At 38.5% G+C, this 19,497-nt stretch overlaps 1 protein-coding gene, 1 non-coding gene and 1 pseudogene across 4 annotated transcripts in view; 2 read left to right on the top strand and 1 right to left on the bottom strand.

Moving 5' to 3' along the window:
* SYNE1 (spectrin repeat containing nuclear envelope protein 1) overlaps positions 1-19,497 on the top strand; it is a 427,753-nt gene that overhangs the window by 278,147 nt on the left and 130,109 nt on the right. For 2 of the 3 annotated variants that reach the window (XM_045544593.1, XM_045544592.1), the window contains 5 exons: positions 2,441-2,608; positions 2,822-2,983; positions 11,517-11,711; positions 13,240-13,413; positions 17,313-17,504. In XM_045544593.1, the coding sequence (XP_045400549.1) occupies positions 2,441-2,608; positions 2,822-2,983; positions 11,517-11,711; positions 13,240-13,413; positions 17,313-17,504 (891 nt within the window). Of the gene's footprint in view, positions 1-2,440; positions 2,609-2,821; positions 2,984-11,504; positions 11,712-13,239; positions 13,414-17,312; positions 17,505-19,497 lie in introns of all 3 variants that reach the window. The other variant, XM_045544591.1, reaches the window with a different exon arrangement.
* Positions 2,213-2,317, top strand: LOC123633710. Its single transcript, XR_006733728.1, has one exon. It is a non-coding gene; the product is annotated as a U6 spliceosomal RNA (small nuclear RNA).
* Positions 10,217-10,439, bottom strand: LOC123633384 (annotated as a pseudogene).

The raw sequence follows: 19,497 nt of genomic DNA, 5'->3' as shown, positions 1-19,497 counted from the left end.
GCCTGGAGGTTATAAATTCACCAGTGTTGAAGAGTGAGTGGAAAGCAAACTACAAAAGAGAAAGTTTGACTGACTAGAGAGCTGGGAACAGATTAAAAGGAAAGTGTTTCTAAAAAGGGATGGCTGGTGCTATTGGACACTACCGAGAGGTCAGCCATGGAAGGGCTGTGAAGTGACCATTTCATTTCGTAGAAAAGAAGCGGTTGATGAGGTTGATGACTGGTGAGAGCAGTCTCGGGGTAGTCGCCAGGATTGAAGCCCAGGGGGGAGTTTAGAAGTGGATTGAGGGTGAAACAATGAAAATGCCATGTGTAAATCACCCTTCTGAAAGAAGCTGGATTATGAAGTGAGAGGGAGAAGAGAAAGAAAGGACTATGTGTGTTCAAGTGTATTCACATGTGATGATCCATCACATTGTGATTTGTGGACTTTTCCAAAATGTGAGATCCTTCAAGAAAAAAAAAAATCAAAAGAGAAAAGTGTGTGTGTGTGTTTGGATAGAAGAGAGTTGACTCTACTTACATGCTGAGTAGAAAGTCAACAGAGAGGGAGGAGATATTAATGGATCAAAGTCCTTGGAAAAGCAATTTACGGGATTCTGGGAGTTGGGAGAATCTTACTTACGCAGTGAAACTGGCAAACGTGAGATAAGGTGAGTCTGAATATTAACAGACTTCTGAAAATGTAAGAAGTTGCAGGAGTATCTCCTTGACGGCTTTGATTGTGTGTGTGTGTGTGTGTGTGTGTGTGTGTGTGTGACACACCCTGATGCACATGAACTCTGGAAAGTAAAGTTGGATTGCGCCAAGGTTCAGGTTTTCCAAGTGGGTGAAGCAAAGGTCAAAGGGGCAAGGGAGACAAGAGTGTTGGTAAGAAAGTGGTTTAAGTAACTTTAGAAATAGCTACATATCTATTCTATGACTGAACGGCTTTTAAAAAAAACAAAAAGGAATTATTAATAGCTACAAGTCCAGTTGAGTGATGAGCATATTCAGGGGTGTGGAGGACTGAAGTGGGTGGAAGTGAGTGAGGATCAATGGGTACGAGCCTATCGAGGACTTGAGGATACCCAGGTAATCCACGCAAGATGGTGACAGGTCAGGAATGAGGAGGAGCTGGTCTCTGTGTTCCGATGCTGTCAGCGATGTTGGGGTCTTCTCTGGAAGCCTCAGCAACAACCACAGAAAAATGGGTAGAAAGTGTCATAGTCACTCAAATATTACTTCATTTAATTCTCAAAGCCACCTAATGTTGAACTAATGAGTGAACCGATGCACGAGATGTAGATTATTTGCTCCAGTTACATAGGTACTTAGAAGGAGAATGTCAACTAGATTCTCAGGTGTCCCGACTTCCAGTCTGAACACATGCTACTCACGACCCTGCTTCTGCCCCTTATAGACCCCTCCAAAACACCAGGCTCCTTCCTGCTATTATCGTCGTATCTCAGGTGGCTGGAGCCTTCTACACTTTTAATCAATATGTGATTGATAAGGCTCAGGTATTTTTAGTTAAAATAATTATCTTCAACAGTACAACTACGAAAGCTTTATAATAGCAATTCACAAAATATAAACATTACTCCTCCAATTAAATTTCCATTGAAATACAGATAAATACCCATAGAAACAACTGAAAAGACATCAATAACCTCTTGATATAGTAAATTAGTTGTCAATACTAATATAATATGTAATATTACTTGTAACCCAAGAGATTAAAAAAATCAATAGTATGATTATTTATGGTTTACTTTGATGTTTTCTTATGCACTTCCAGAAAATGAATAGAAATCTTTTTATTATGTATTTCTAAGAGTAGTTTTAACTTCCTCGTATTTTCTCTTATTTAATATTAAAATATTTAAATTAATTTCTATAAATAATGAACTTACAAATAGTGAAGATCTGGCTACATATGAAAAATTATCTATAGATTTAATTTTATTCAAATTAATATTTTTTTAAATTATTTAAAACTTTAATCAATACCTAAGCATTTTAGAAACTAGATCACTGAGATTTTCTTTTTTGCTGCACTGATTAATCTTTAAATATATGTGTACCACTTAAATCCTTTGTATTTCCACTTTACCAAATATGAAATGAGTTTGAAATGTTGGTAGAGTTTTTTTAATATGTAAACCAAAATTCTGAGGCAATTGTAATGTGCTTTGATATGATCTTTAAATTCTTCTTGTCAAAAAAAAAAAGTGCTTGCTTCAGCAGCACATATACTCAAATTGGAATGTTACAGAGAAGATTAGCACGGCCAAAAAAAAAAAAATTCTTCTTGTCATAAGAATTTACTAACTTTACTACTTTCTTGTGCCCAGCAAAAGGTGCAAATCTTAAGCCTTTCCTCCACATGACAAATAGTATCCAGAGCATATTAATCTTTGCCTTTATTTTGAATCCAACACTGCGCTTTGTACTCACAGGACATTGCATATTTCCAAGCCTTGTCTGCTGAGAAGCTGCAGACGGATGCTGCAAGGATTTCCCCCAGCACATCGACATCCCAGGAGTTCTATGAACCGGGACTGGAGCCATCTGCTACTGCTAAACTGGGTGATTTGCAGCGTTCTTGGGAAACCTTAAAGAATGTGGTACGTCTTTAAAACGTAGAATTGTTTAAGTCCACCAGACACCAATTACCTTAAGCGATTGTCTTATGAAATACGTGCAGAGAGTTTACACATCCAGCACGCAGTTGAATACCCTCTGTTGGGCCACAGAGATAAAGCAGTGAGGAAAGCAGTGTCGTAATGTGGAAGATAAGGGGCTGGGAAACATTTGGTAATATCCCTTTCCTTGTTTAGATCAGTGAGAAGCAGCGCACACTCTACGAAGCTCTGGAACGCCAGCAGAGGTACCAGGACTCGCTCCAGTCCATCTCCACGAAGATGGAGGCCGTGGAGCTGAAACTCAGTGAGAGTCTCGAGCCCGACAGGAGTCCGGAAAGCCAGATGGCTGAACATCAGGTAAATAGAGCCATGCTTTCAGCCTCCTCATGATTAGATAGCTACACTCTTGTGACCGGCTGGCCTGTCAGGCATGTGTTTGGGACAACAGGTTGACATTTTTTTTTTTTTTATTTTATCAGTTCTTACAGAGTAAACAACATTTCCATCACCACTTCAGAGAGGGATCTAAGGGAAAAAAATAAATTCAGACTTTGAATCTAATTGAAGAAAGCTACATGCATTGATGTTGCTTTTTAACTTTGATTACACAAAACCGTGTTTCCTTACAGTTGTTAGATTATTTTGATTTTGTTGTGAGCTATTGTTGTAAGAATACAATGTACCACAAATCTACCTTCTCTGGTGTGTTCAGCGTCTCCCCTTTATTACTTTTTTTTTTTGAAACAGAGTCTCACTCTGTTGCCCAGGCTAGAGTGCCGTGATGTCATCATAGCGCACAGCAACCTCAAACTCCTGGGCTCAAGCAATCCTCCTGCCCAGCTTCCCGAGTAGCTGGGACTACAGGCACATGCCACCACGCTGGCTAATTTTTTCTATTTTTAGTTGCCTGGCTAATTTTTTGTTTTTTCTATTTTTTTGGTAGAGACTGGATCTCGCTCTTGCTCAGGCTGGTCTTAAACTCCTGAGCTCAAGCAATCCTTCCATCTCAGCCTCCCAGAATGTTAGGATTACAGGCGTGAGCCACTGTGCCCAGCCCTTCCCCTTTATTACATAAGAGAAGACATCTCAGACTCCAGGGGCAAAGAAGCAGTTGAGGGATAAGGCGTTCTAAGTTATTTTGCCGTTGACTTGAATCATTTCTTAAAAAGTTTATATAAACTAGGCAAAACTTCAGCTTTACTTGAGAAACAGATAATTACATTAACCTAACTCAAAAAGATTATGTTAAAAATACATCAATTTAAAATGGATGCTAAGAAATATTCATACATTAAAATCTGGTTAATACTTTAACTGTCTTATGAGGTGTAATGTTAATGCACAATCATATTTATATGTTATAACTGGGGTCTAAAGATACTGAGGCATAGATTCTCCTACATATTCAGTCACTATGATATGGGAAGTGCTGCCTGCTCCCCACCAGAACCCAAGAGCATGTGACAACCCTGCAAAAGGCAGGGGAAAGGAAAGATATTTTTAGATGCTAATTAAGAGCTATAAAAACATGGCGTAGTAAGTGTGTTTATCAAGAATAGGGAAATTCATCAGCTTTAAGAGTAAAACTCTGTACTTTGTCTTTTCTCTGCTTTCCATCTTTCTAGTTTTGGAAGCAGGAGAACCTTGGAATACATTGCTTGTTCAAATGTGGAGTCAGATAAAATTGCATTCTTTTGCAACATAGGACCTTTCAGTATAACACAAAAATGAGAACATTTCATCTAGAGACATATTGAGAAATAGTGGTTTCACGTTTTTGACACTCTTGTAACTTCTGAAGAGAGATCAAAATGCATAGCACCCACGTTTAGGCGTTATTTAGGTAAAACTACCTTCTGCAGCTCTTTGTGCTATCCTAAAGTCAACCATCATCAGCCGGGTTTGCAGAGGATGCTGTAAAGGCACGAAATTAAAATTAACCCTTGTTTGCCTAGACCGAACCCATCATTAGGACAGTTTATTACAAGGCTGTTTTCCTCTGAGCTCCCCACACCCAGGCCCTGTTTTCTCACTAGACCACTGACCTCCCAAGCCCCTCTCTTTTCTAGAGGGGCCTCAGTGTCTCACAGTGCTTTTAAACTGGTGCTCCAGTTTCCTGATTGTCAGCAGCCACTTCATTTTCGTCGGAAGGGGTTGCCCCAGCCTGTTACCTGGGGCTCCTTGCTCTTTGGTCCTGCAGTTCTGTCCATCCTGCTGTTCCCGCACCTTTGCTTCACTGGACTGAGAGGGGCCCGAGAGCTCCCTTCAAGTTGATTACAGGCTCCTCAGGCCACTTTGATGGGCTGTCCTGTACAACGCCACTTCCTTTAAGCATTCCAAAGAAACAGAGCATTGATTATCCACAGGCTGGATTAGAGTGAACTTGAGGGTCAGTCACTCAGATTACCAGGAGCCAGTGTTCCAGGAGAAGGTTTCAGTGTCTGACCCTTTCCCTCTAGCTTCAGGTCCTCTCCGCCTTTGCTCAAAGCCTCTCGTTCTCGTGGCCTGGGTGACTGACCACAGCTCCCAAAGACCCTCCACTGCCTCTGCAGGATTTAGGAACTGCATGAAAACAGGGTCCTGGTGGCCTGCCCTGATAGTCAGAGTTGCTAATTGAAAATGGAAGTTATCCCCCAATCAGCACCACCAGCCTGCATCTGAGTCATTAGTGTGAAAACACACATAAACTGAATGTAGAGCAAAATTATTATTTTGTTCAAAAGACTTAATGGAGAAAACTCAAAATTGCACATTAATTCTAAGAATTAGAAATTAGAAGTGAATCTGTGACTTTACTTATGCTTAAGGCCAACCACATGACTTTTTTGTCTCTTTCTAAGTTGGAGCGATAGTGTTGGCCATCATAGCAGTAAGGGGATATAACTAATTTAATGATGATTACCTGTCACGGGGCTTGACAGTTATATTAATGTTATAATGGGAGAGAGAGAGAGAGAATATAAATAATGCATAATTCAGCATAATTTTGCATATCATCACCAATCTAACATTTTCCATCTGAAGCTATTTTTGCTAACTTTTACCGTCTGTGCCTAAGTTCCACAAATTCTGGAACAGAGCTGCCCCCATGCAAAGCTAATGGTATGGCAGTATCTAAATTTGTTCTTAGCTTCTGGAATGGTACTTAAAAATATGTGAGCACTACTGTAGAATTACTATTTTTAAATTTCAACTGACTGGGGGTGAGAAAATCCAGTGTGCTTTTTATATTTCCTAAAAATTAATAGAAATACTTTGTTTTCTTCTTTCCCAACTCTCTCTTGGAAGTATTAATGTTTCTTTAAACAGCTAACATAACTCCTACATTTTTCCTCTAAACACTTGTCTAAACTGCTGGATTTGGGTAGAGTGCTGTGCATTTCCTGTTATCCTCTCTAAATTTTATGACAGATTTAATTTTAAGGCTTTAATGCAGTTTATGAGCTGACTTATGGCTATTGTTCTGAGTGTTAAGCCTCTGTAATTGGTACCTCCTTTATTACAGGATCTGATGCTTTTGGGCGTGTGTTGCCACACTAAGCTCAGTGATAGATAGTAGGCAGAACTCTGAGGTTATTTTGTTTTTGTTCTTTAATGTCTAAACTAACTCAAATAGAGTGTGAAAAGAACTGTGTTCTTGTAGATAATTCTGAAAGTCACATGAAACTAATGTTTACCTTTGGTGTTAAACGGGCCACCAGCTCCTATACTCAGATATGGGACTGAAGACGTATTTGACTGTTGATTTTTTTTAAATTGAGTTGAAATTCACATGACATAAAATTAGGCATTTTAAATTGTACAATTCAGTGGCCTTTAGTACATTCACAATGTCATACAACTATCACCTCTATCTGGTTCCAGAACATTTTCATGACCCCAAAAGAGAATCTCATACCCATTGAGCTTAGCTGCTGGATCCTGGAGTTAAAAACTCTAGCGACCTCCCAAAAATACCCTCTCTCACTTAGGAGTAAACTCAAGCCTGGATAGAGATGCCTGCCTCTAACAGGATTTAAGCCAACAGTTTTAGAGTTCCTAATTCCTTGATTATTTACTACAGAGCATCCAGAGAGCTATTTTAGAACATTGTGAGTTTGAAATGGAAGCTGATAACTTCACTGCACACCTGACTGGTCACATCCACCGAGATTAAATGAGGTAGTGCTGGTGTAAAGTACCAACACATTGGACAGAAAACAGAGACCTGATTGTAGACTAGAGTGGTGGGAAGTAGGTTAAGTGAGATCTAGCCAGGACTTTGGGGAGACACAGTGTTTGGAAATCTGGACTGACAACAGGAGTGGGCAGGAGGCACTATAAATGTAACTGTGTGTGGAAAGGCACGGAGGAGAGACTGAGAATGAACATGCTGTGAAATCTTGAGGAGGCTCATCCTGTTTGTACAGGAGGATCAGTGCAAAAAAAGAAAGACATAATGAGGGCAGTCTAATCATGGAGGAGCATTTAATATCAGACCAAATGATATCAGTTTTATGCTTTTAGCAATTAGGTACCAAACAGTGATTATAAAATAACAGAAAATAAGTTACTGGACAAAAAATACTTTGAATTTATAATAAACAGTATCAGTCTGTGAATTCAATGCAATCACATTAAAAAATTCCAGCAAGGTTTTTGGTGGAGGTTGACAAGCTAATTCTAACTTACTGCAAATGTGTCAAAAATATATATTGAAAATGCAAAAGGTCAAAAATAGCCAAGACAACCTTGAAAAAGATGAATAAAGTTGAAGGATATATCCTGCAAGTTAGTAAGACTTATAAAGCAATAATAATTAAGATTGTATGGTATTTGCATAGACAGCCAAATGGGTTAATGGAACAGAATTTAAGGCCAGAAACAGACACCTGGTTTATGGCAAAAATTATTCTGCAAAACAATGAGTGAAAAAAAGAAAATAAGTTTCACCCCTACCTACACTGGACACAAAAATTAAGTTCAGATGGATTGTAGATCTAAATGTGAAGTTATAACAACCACCAAAAAAAAAAAAAGGGTTTTAAAATAGTGTTTCTCAAATTATCTGTGGTATAATAATCTTTTTTTAAAAAAAATTCTAATCCATCATGCACCAATAATTTAGTAACATTAAATCGAATCAAATGTTGCTTTGATGTCATGACAGTGTCAATTTGCTCTGAAAGTTTTTTGGTGCTTACTCTCAATATCTTTATCTCATTACAAACTTGTAACAATCATCCTACAGATGGGCACCATTCCATGGACCACACTTTGAGTAGCATTTTTATAGAAGAAGACATACAAGAATATATTCCATTCATGACCTTAGGTTAGGCAAAAATTTCCTAATAGGACACTAAAAGCCCTACTTATAAAGGAAAATATTGATTTATTAGACAACAATAAATTAAGAACCTAGTTTTATCAAAAGATACCATGAAGGAAGTCTTTTCTTATTAAGAGAAAATCCATGCCACAAAGTGGGAGCAGATATTTGCAATACACAGAACCAAAAGAAACACAGGCACTCCTATCCAGAATATACAAACACCCATCAGTAAGAAATGGAAAAACTCCACTAGAAAAATGAGCAAAAGATTTTTAGCAGGACATCACAAAAGATGGCCAAAAAGCATATGAAAAAGTGCTCAATCTCATTAGTCATCAGGGAAGTGCAAATTAAAACTACAATGAGATTCCACTATGAACCCATTTGGATGACTTAAATGAGAAAGATTCACAAGCCAGGTGACAGTGGAATACAATATGATGATGATGAAAATGAACAACTGTCACAATCGTGGTAGCGAGTGAAGGAGCCAGACACAAAGCAACGCATGGTTTATGATTCCATTTCTCTAAAGCTGAAGTACATACAGGCCAGGGTCATTTATGATGTTTACATGTCAACATGGTGGTTATTTTTGGGGATAGCAGTAGCAACTGGGAGGAGGTCAAAGATTCCATAGAATCTGGAAATGTTCTATTTGTTGGTCTGGGTGGCAGCGGCATACGTATGTGTTGTTTGTGTGCTTCTGGTCTGTGCGCTTTTCTAGAGCGTAAAATAATGTCAATACAATATTTTATAAAGATAAATTGAACATAGTAACACTTGATGTTAGGAAAATAGAAGGGTTTTTTGTTGTTTAATATTTATTGAGAGCCCACTCCAATGAGCCATTGTGCTTACAGTAAAGCCTATAGTCCTATGGAAAAGACAGGAATTATGCAAATAAGAGCACACTGGAAACTGAAATAGTAGCAAATATGAAGCCCAGGTTACTTGCAGTCATGGTTGCCTCTCCAGTGGTAGTGCCTGTTTTCCTAACATGTCATTCAAATCCTAAGTAGAAATTTCTCCTGTGAAAATTCCATCCAAAGGGCAAGTTATAAAATATAAAAAAATGAGAAATAAAAACCATGAATAATTGTGATAGATGTTGAACAGGAAAATAGGCTGCTGAGAGAGACTAATAAGGATTTTCTTTCCATCGGGTGGTCAGGAAAGGCCTCTCTGAAGACATGAGAATTAACCTAGGACTGAAGGATGAATAGAGCCATCACATGCAGGGCAGGAAGAAGAGGTTCCAGCTTGAGGGTAAAATAGCATGTTCAAAGGCCCTGCGGCCAGGAAGAGCTGGGGGCAGTGGAGGGACTGAAGAAGGCAGGAGTGTAGGGAGACGGAAGTGGGTATGGTACAAGAGACAGAAGGGTGAGACTACCCAAACATGGTAAGAAGTTTGGATTTTATTTTATAGGCAAGAAGCCAGTACATATTTTAAAGGAGGAGAGTGAGAGAATATAATTCACATTACTCTTTTACTATTATAAAAGTTTATTTACAAAAAGTTTAATATGAAAGTGTACATGACCTGATTTTTACACTGTGAATTAAAACAAAATCTTAAGGACCACCCCACTCCCTGCCTTGCCAGCTAATTGGATGGACCGCTCTTGGCCAAGGGGACCCCAGAAATACCCTAAAGCTGAGTTGCTGGCCATGAGAAGGGAGGTCAGACACACCACATCATGCCCCCTTCCCTTCTTGGAGATATCCTTTGTAACTCATTACCAGGCCTAAGGCCATGCCAGACAAAGCTTGAACCACACCTGCAGGTCTTCAGTTTACCTAACAGATCTTGTGAGTCTGAGTATATATCTGGCGGCTTGTCTCTGATTAGCAGACTTCCTTATGTTAACTTAAATCATTCCAAGCCTTTAGACAAAGCTTTCCTTACTCAATTATAAATCAAAGAATCTTTAAATCCACCTACAACCTGTAAGCCCCCCACCCCACAATCCCACACCCTTCGAGATGTCCTGCCTTTTCAGGGCAAACCAATGTACACCTTCCACGTATTGATTTATGACTTCCACCTGCAATTCCTGTCTCCCTGAAATGTATAAAACCAAACTGTAACCCAACCAGGGCGAGACCACTGTTCAAGGCTTCTTGGGTGTGGCTCTGGGACATGGTCCTCACACTTGGCTCAGAATAAACCTCTTTAAATTATTTTACAGAGTTGGGCTTATTTTACGTTAACAACATCATAGCAGAAATGGAGAGAGGACATGGATTTTTCGCCGGACAGCCATTATTTATGCTCATTCTAAGGCTTGTAACATGGTGATACTGTTTGCTTGTATCACCACTATTGTTTTATTGCTCTGTTGCCCAGTAGTTGCCATGTCCACACATTTATCTATCATGATTCATAAAGGGATCAAATCCCTGCAACGTTCCCTGGACATGTCTGCCACCATTTAATTTCAATGATAACTTCTTGTCCATAAATCTTTTCAACTTGGGAGGGTGAGCTTTGCTCATAGTGTCTATGCAGTAGGCTCAGAGATGCCTTGACACCGAATTCACCCCTCAAGGTCGAGCAGTAGGCCTGGCCTCTTGCCTGCTGTTACTGATCCCATTCTAATTTACATGTTAAAAGGTCTCTGTGATTGCTTTGTAAAGAGGAGACTGGAGCCACAAGAGTGTGAGCAGGTAGACTGGACCGTTATAGCAATTCAGATGAGAGGAAGTTAACTTTGACTTCAGGTGGAAGCAGTGGAGATATCCAGATGTACAAGATATGTTTTGGAGATAAAAGCAATAGGCTTGAGTGAGGGATTGGAGATGGTGAGTGGCGGAGAGGAAGGAGAGGAAGGTGTGAAGAAGGACTTCCAGGTCTCCAGCTCGAGCAGTGAGGAACGGTGGTAGAAGACGGGATTGCGAGCAGGTTTAGATTTAATACGATGGAGGCACCCGTGAACTAGGTAAGTTGAATACACAGCCTGAAATTTAGGACAGATGTCTGGGTTAGGGATGTCCCTTTGGAAGTGCTCAGCATTAGAAAGCCTTTGAAGCCCTGGAGTGGACGACATCACCTGGGAAAGACTTCATATTTTAGAGTAGGATAGAGGAGGAAGAATGGGCAGGCTGTGATCACACAGAAACAGGTCACAGATTTCTCCCATCTTGTGAGAAATAATGTGAGTTTGGGAATAGAATGCAGTGCTGTTTCAGACTTGGGGAAAGTCAGAGTGGGCAAATCATGTTAGGGAAGAAAGCGATAAATTTTATTTTCAGCATGGAATTAGAGACTCTTAGAAATAATTGAGCCTACCCCCTCTTTTATTACAGATGTGCTTATGGAAAACCAGAAAGATTAGTTAACTTGTTCAAAGTGCTTAGGTTAGTGATATGTATAGTATTAAAATCAGACATGTGCTGGCATTCAGTCTGGTACTTTCCATTTGAAACTGAGGTGAGTAGGCCCATTTGCTGGTTCAATGACTTCCAAGTGAAATGTCTTCCACTAACCCCCATGGATGTGAGGCTCAGCGAGTGATGTGATTCCTCAATCTAGAAAGTGAATACATGAGTGTGATTCCATAGTCTTTCCTCCAGGCATTGATGGATGAGATTCTCATGCTCCAAGATGAAATCAATGAGCTCCAGTCCTCTCTCGCAGAGGAGCTGCTGTCTGAGTCTCGTGAGTCGGACCCCGCGGAGCAGCTGGCCTTGCAGTCCACGCTCACTGTCTTAGCCGAGCGAATGTCTACCATCAGGATGAAAGCCTCGGGGAAACGGCAGCTTTTGGAGGTAACAAGTAATTCTGAAGTTGCCCCCTCACTTCTGAATTCACTCTTATCGTTGTGTTAACAAGCAGTTGGGTTACGTACATGACTACATTTTCATTGTTTTCCTCTCCTAAGAAGCTGCTATTGTGTTCTAGAACAGTCTCATGAACAGAGCATGAGTCAGTTGTAGCTGTGAATATGTCCTCTTATACCTTCCTGACTCATTTCAGGCATGAAATATTAAGAATGTGGAAAGCAAATACTTGGTAGATATGAGCCTTGTGAAGAGTAATTGTAGAAGGTTTACATAATGGTCTGCTATGTTTAAGTAAGAGTGTTTGATGAATGATATTAATAATACTGTAAAGGATAAATCCCATTTAGTCACTGTTAGCCAGTTCAAACATAGTAACTCATGAAAATACTTTTGCAATTATAGTTCCCATGCTACTTGAATATTATTTACTATAGAGAGAAATTTTGGCAACAATAATAGATGTGTTAAAAATCAACTATTTTCCTTTTTATTTGTTATCTTATAATTCTTGGCCCTAAGCGTATAGGATGTTCATGTTGTTGGTCCTATAATTTGGTGCATAAAAGCCTTTGTATTGTCTGTCTTCTTGTATCTCTTAGCAGCTTCTCTGGCACATAATAGGTTCTCAATACATTTCTTATTATATGAACTGAATATTATTTTATTTAGCTACTGATTATACCATAAGTTCATTTATCATGGCCCTATTGGGTGTAGTATAGGTTCTTTCTAGTTTTACCTATTATAAGAGTAGTTAAATGTCTTTATGTTTCTTATATTGGAGAAATTTAAAATCAATGTGTCTTCCCTAATTATTAATCTCCATTTTAAACTATTTAATAAAAATCTAATTTAAAAATAATAATGAATTATTAATAATTTTTAAAATAAAGTATTTAAAGTGCCTTAACAGTTAATTTAATTTGTTCATATTGTCCTCACTCTATGAAAAACTTGTGGAGTTTCAAAATGAAGTGATTGGGCTGAATTTTTTTTTAACATGAATTATTTACAATCATTGGAAAAACTCAGAGATCTACCTGAAATTTAGATATCTGCTATTCCTTGAGACACAAATAACACTGGGACTGAAACCGCATGGAAGCTGCCCTTTTAGGTGGGGCACATATTCTTCAGTTTGCCACGGTCCCCAGCACTCCCTACAGATTCCCAGACACTGAGGCCAAGTGTCTGTTGTCATTACCAACTGCTTTCTGGCATTTATTTCTTCTAATCCTGGGCTGTTTCCATCTTCACATTATAGCTTGGTGCTGTGGGTATAGTATTTAAGAACGCCTTGTTCAACTCTAGGTGCACATTAGAATCACTGAGTCTTTTAGAAAGTACTGATTTTCAGAAATTTTGATTATTGTGGCCTAAGCAAGGGTATTTTAAAAAAGCTTCACAGATGATGTTTATGTACAGCCAGAGCTTAGGAAAATTGCTCTACTGTATTGAATTTTGAAGATTTTGTCTTAGGGTGATCTGTGCTCCATTCTACTTAATTCATTAGGAGAAGCTGAATGATCAGCTGGAGGAGCAGAGGCAGGAACAGGCCCTGCAGAGGTATCGCTGTGAAGCCGACGAGCTGGACCACTGGCTGCTGAGTACCAAGGCCACCCTGGACACTGCACTGGGTGCACTCACGGAGCCCATGGACATGGAGGCCCAGCTTGTGGACTGCCAGGTACAAAAATGGTCTCAAAAGACTATGCCAACATCACAAAGGGTATTTTTTTTTTTTTTATTTCAGCTCATCGTGGGGGTACATAAGTTCAGGTCATATACATTGTCCATGTCCCGCCCATCCCCCCGAGTCAGAGTCCCAAGCGCGTCCGTTCTCATTCTCCAGACAGTGCGCCTGGCACTCATCATGTAGTCATACCTCCATCCTCTCCCACTCCCACCTCCCCGGGTCTGCACCTTCAAGCATGACCATTCCCCAGACGGTGTGCAACGCACTCATCATGTAGGCATACACCCATCCCCTCCCCCCACCCCCCATCCCAGTCTGATATCCAATTGGTACCCTTCCCCGATGTACATTTAGGTGATGATCAGGGAAACCAGTTTTCTGGTGAGTACATGTGATGCTTGTTTTTCCATTCTTTGGATACTTCACTTAATATAATGGGTTCCAGCTCTCTCCAGGAGAACCAAAGAGATGTCGTATCATCGTTGTTTCTTATAGCTGAGTAGTACACCATGGTATACATATACCACAGTTTACTAATCCATTCGTGGATTGATGGGCACTTGGGTTGTTTCCACATCTTTGCAATTGTAAATTGTGCTGCCATAAACATTCGGGTACAGGTGTCTTTGTTAAAGAATGACTTTTGTTCTTCTGGGTATATGCCCAATAATGGGATTGCTGGATCAAATGGTAGGTCTACTTGAGTCTGTTTAAGGTATCTCCATATTGCTTTCCATAGGGGTTGCACTAGTTTGCATTCCCACCAGCAGTGCACGAGTGTTCCTGTCTCTCCGCATCCACGCCAACATGTGTTGTTTTGGGATTTTTTGGTAAAGGCCATTCTCACCGGAGTTAAGTGGTATCTCATTGTGGTTTTGATTTGCATTTCCCTGATGATTAGTGATGTTGAGCATTTTTTCATATGTTTGTTAGCCATTTTTATATCTTCTTTTGAAAAATTTCTATTCATGTCATTTGCCCATTTTTTGATAGGATTGTTTGATTTTTTTCTTGCTGATTTTCCTGAGTTCTAAATAGATTCTTGTTATCAGTCTTTTATCTGATGTGTAGTATGCGAAAATTTTTTCCCATTCTGTAGGCTGTCTGTTTATTTTCATGACTGTTTCTTTGGCTGTGCAGAAGCTTTTTAATTTAATCAGGTCCCATTCGTTTATTTTACAAAGGGTATTTTTTAACTACAGAAAACATACTAGTAAAAGGCCTTGGTATGGATATATGATTTTTCACAACCCATAGACTTTATATATTTAAAGAGTAGAAAAGCAATACATTATTAAAGCTTAAATGAAATCCAAACTTGGATTTAGTTTTTGAAAAAAATTTACCAGTAATATCCACTCTTCAGAAAATCTTCAGCTTACTAAAGGGCATTTTAAAATACTGTAGATACCAAAATACCATGGTATCTGTATTTAGTGGCTAATAGGGAATGCAAACCCAATGAAAATAATTAGTAGCAGTGAGTCAGACTGAATGAACACGTAGGAAGTGTCCCTAGATGCTCTGTTGCAATATTGGTTCTAATCCAGATAGATTATTTGGAAAACTTTTCCCACTGTCAGTTTTAGGCAGACAGACAAAACATGGGAATGTCGTCTTTGGGAGCAGAGAATTTGTTTCCTCCCAGGTTAGCTCTCTAGGAATTAATATGATGGGTAATTGCATTAAAGTGTTTATTATGATATTTTCTTACCTCTTTATTATGGAAATTTCTGAACACACATATAAGGGTAGAGAATAGATAAGGAACTCGCATGTACCCATGATTGAACTTCAGTGATCATCAGCATATTAGAGTTCACACACAGGTGAAGTATGCCTTAAAAAGCTTTCTCATTTAATTAAATAGGAACTGTCTAGAAAACTCTACCTAATATGCAGGGTTAAATATCAGTTTACACAACTTCATATTTCTCCTATTTAGAATCAGTGGACATACATTAAAATCTTTAATTAATGAATACTAACTTTTTTCTTAATATATAGTATACCATTTTGGTCATTCCTATTTATGATTTGAGATTTGTACTATTGGTCATTATTATTTGGATTTTTTTAATACCTTAGGAAACTTACCTATGTGTGTTCAAAGCCCTGTTATCTCTGCCTTGCTGATAGAGATTAATCAGAGCACTACATGCCAGTGATTTCCATTTTTTACATCTTCTTTCTAATGTTTCTTTTCTGAGAAGAGGTATCTATTTTTAGCATTCCCTTTTAGCACTTGAAATTAGCACTCGAACTGGCATTTCAAAGTTATGTTTTGTCATTACTGCCATTCTGCCCTTTAGGAGATATCTTTTTATAGTAATGCATAAAGTCCATAATTCAGATAATCTATTAATATTTCAGGACTTATACAAAGTATTAAAATAGTGTTTTGACCACACTTTAAGAAACTAGAAGCATATGAAATCACACAAGTAAACAACACTTTATTAAAATCTATATTTAATTAATTACTATGTTAAATTAATTACATTTTTAATTAAAATTAAAATCAATTAAAATCGGACATTTAAGCCAGCTAAAACCTATTCAATTAAAATCAAGGATTAACCAGCGTGTGATAATTATAACTATGGCTGCTATACAGAATGGGAGCCACATGATGACTTTGGTGGGCCTGGACACTTTGCTTTCAGAGACCCCTTCCCTCCTAAAAAGTACTAAAACTTATATTTGTATATTGCAACTACTATGGTACAAAGACTACTCTAATCCTGGGTGGATTCAGTATTACATATTCCATATTATTACATTCATTTTTTTCTTCTGATTTTAAAATAAATTAAAATTAAAAATTTTTCTCAGTCCTCTGAAAGTGTTATGGGCCCTCAGGGTATGGAAAAATCAGCTTTGCCCAGAATTATATTAATTTCTCAAACAATCCTCAGGAAATCACCCTTTAATCCCCATTTCAGTCAAAGTTTCCCTTTGTTCTAGTTTTTTGGTTTGAAATTTTATTCTTAAAATTGATGGGGTGGTAATAACCTGATTTTGTACAGGGAAGTAAAATATCTTTTCTCATTAATAAATTACATTATTTAATATAAATTGGAAAGTACATTTCAAAGAGATCAGAGTTAAAGAATATAAAAACAGAATGATTTCTGCAGAAATTAAACATGTTGTTTTTTCTGTTTGACTTTTTCTTAGTATTTTTTTGTTTTAAGTCTTACCTTGGAAGAAGGGAGACTACTTTGCTTATCTGGATTTAGTCTCCATTTTAGAGGAAAACCCTGTAGCACAAGAGAGCAGTTACAGAAAGTGAAACTAAAACTTTAAGGAAACCTTTTGAAACTGTAAGGTTAAAGATATATCAAATTAAAAAGAAAAATAAGAGCAGCAACCTAAAAAAAGTCAATCAACCCAAAGAAGTTTTATGTTTGGAAATAGGGAAGAAGAAAAAGGAAAAAAAAAAAAAAAACCCAAAAAGGCATTTTTGAAAGAGGATCTTCTTTACATTGACAAGGAAAGGGTTGATTATGTGATGTTTTCACTATTATTAGCCATAAGTATCATAATCTAGCACAGAAATAATAAAATAATAATAATAATGGCATAACATTAAGGCAGTGGCCTTTTCTCCTTATCTGTTGTCTATATACAAATGTGCTTTCCATGTGTTTTTTCCAGTGTGTTTTCCATTATGTAATATCTAATCTTAAAGAAAAAAATTGAGAAGCTCAGGCAATTAAAAAAAAGAAGTGCATATACTACTGTTTAAGGCTGTGGGAAAACCCCCCCCAAAAATATAAGCCTATTTGTTTGGTGCAAGACTACAGAGAGTTGTGTTTCGCTGTGGGAATCAATCTTTGCAGAGGCTGGCAGGGTGTGTGAGTTTCACCCTTATTTCTGTTCTCCAGAACATGCTGGTGGAAATAGAGCAGAAGGTGGTGGCCTTGTCGGAGCTCTCAGTGCACAACGAGAACCTGCTGCTGGAGGGCAAGGCGCACACCAAGGAAGAGGCTGAGCAGCTGGCAGGGAAGCTGAGGCAGCTCAAGGGGAGCCTGCTGGAGCTGCAAAGAGCCCTGCACGACAAGCAGCTCCACATGCAGGTGAGGGCTCCTGGCCCGGCCCACAGCGAAACTTGGCACGTTGTTTGCACGCCTCTCCTAAGCGTGTGACACAGGAAGGAGCAGGTGGGAGGGTGATACATACTCATGTATATGCCTGTTCTACACAAACATTTTAGCATGACATTTTAATTTTACACTCTTTGACTTTGGCATATACTTTCAAATAGATTTCGTAAGGACTACTTGAGTCCATAGACCTGAGGACTACAGTGAGGGAGAAAAGAAATGAAATGAAAATAATTACCCCAAAACTTTAAATGCAGGTCATGGGTGAAGATATGTAGACACTTCCACATTTCTCTTTTATTTCTCTTACATTCTACCTTCTAGATATACTCAGACTTTTATTTAGTGCCTACAACTTTAGAATTGTCATAGATTCCCAGTGAATTGAGCTTTTTACTATCATGTAATGACCTTAGTGTTCCCTAATAGTGATTTTTGTTTTATATTGTGAGAGCTTTTGGGGGTAATATTTGCCTGACATGTATTTTAACTTTTCTTTGATTTCAACCTTTCTGTGTCCTTGTGCTTTAGGTTTGTTTCTTATAAAGAACATTTAGCTATATTTTGTTGGTTTCAAACATTTATTTAATTAGAAAATCTCTGACTCTTACAGAACAAATTTAGTCCATTTAAATTTATTGTGACTACTGATGTGTTAATATCTTTATCCCTCTCCAGATCAATGTAAGAATCTTAGAATACTTTCACTCAGTTTCTCCTCATGTATCTTATATACATATTACCTAGTACTTTAATTCTGTTTTTTAACCTCTACAAATTAGATATTACTATTATCATCTTCTTCAAAAATTAAGCAAATATTTATTGAAAAGCTACTATGTGCTAGCTAATGTTCTATGCAGTAGAGTGAAGGAGCATGGAAAACAACTATCTATATATATCTGTATATTCCTATCTTCAAGGGATTATGGTTGGGGGAGACAGATAATAAATACAATTAGAATGCATTATTAATGCATTATTCTAATACATTATTAGAATTAGAAGATGGCAAGAGCTATAGGTGACATGACACAAGACAAGTAGCTAGGAAAAAGCAGGGATGGGAGGATTTGCAGTTCTAAACAGGGTGGCCAAGGAATCTTTACTAAGGTTACATTGAACGTACATGTGAACCACATGGTTGTGAGGGGAGAGAGTTCCAGGCAAAGTGGGAATCAAGTACAAAGGCTCCCAGGTGGGATCATACCTGGCTCATTCAAGAAGACCATTGTGACAGGAATGGCGTGAGCAAGAGGCAAGTAGTTGCAAATGAAGTTAGATAGTGTCTTAGTCTGTTCAGCCTTTATAACAAAAATACCATGAACTAGGTGGTTTATAAACGATAGAAATTTCTAGGAAGTCCAAGATCAAGTTGTCAGCAGTTTCAGTGTCTGGTGAAGGCTCTCTCTCTGATTCATAGATGGCATCTTCTTGCTGTGTCCTCACATGGTAGAAGGGGCTAGCCAGCTTTCTGGGGTCTCTTTTATCAGGGCACTAATCTCATTCATGAGGGCTCAATCCTCATGATCTAATCACTTGTTGAAGGTCCTTCCTCCTAATATTATCACATTGGGGATTAGTTTTCAAAGTGTGAATTTAGTGGGAGCACAAACCTTCAGACTGTAGCAGATGGGTAACAAGGGGCCCAGGGACTAAAGGACTTTGTAGGTATCATATGGACTTGGACTTGGAGACTCTGGGGGAGATGAGAAGCCATTGGAGTTTTTGGGAACAGAGGAGTGGCAGGATGAGATTTTAACACTGTAGGGAGACCAGGGTGGAGGCAGGGGGACCAGTGAAGAAGTAATAGCACAGTGGCAGAGGTGATGAGAACTTGCCAGATTTTTGATAACTGAAAAGATGGAGACCACCTGAGGAACAGATTTTGGAGGAGGAGGAAGAGTTAAGCCAGTGGTTTAGTTTTGGACAGGTTAAGTTTGAGATGCCTATTAAATGTCAGCTA

This window comes from Lemur catta, chromosome 2 (assembly GCF_020740605.2).
Source record: "Lemur catta isolate mLemCat1 chromosome 2, mLemCat1.pri, whole genome shotgun sequence".
NCBI lineage: Eukaryota > Metazoa > Chordata > Mammalia > Primates > Lemuridae > Lemur > Lemur catta.
Note: the sequence above shows the minus strand (reverse complement) of the source record. Positions and strands in the feature narration are given on the sequence as shown.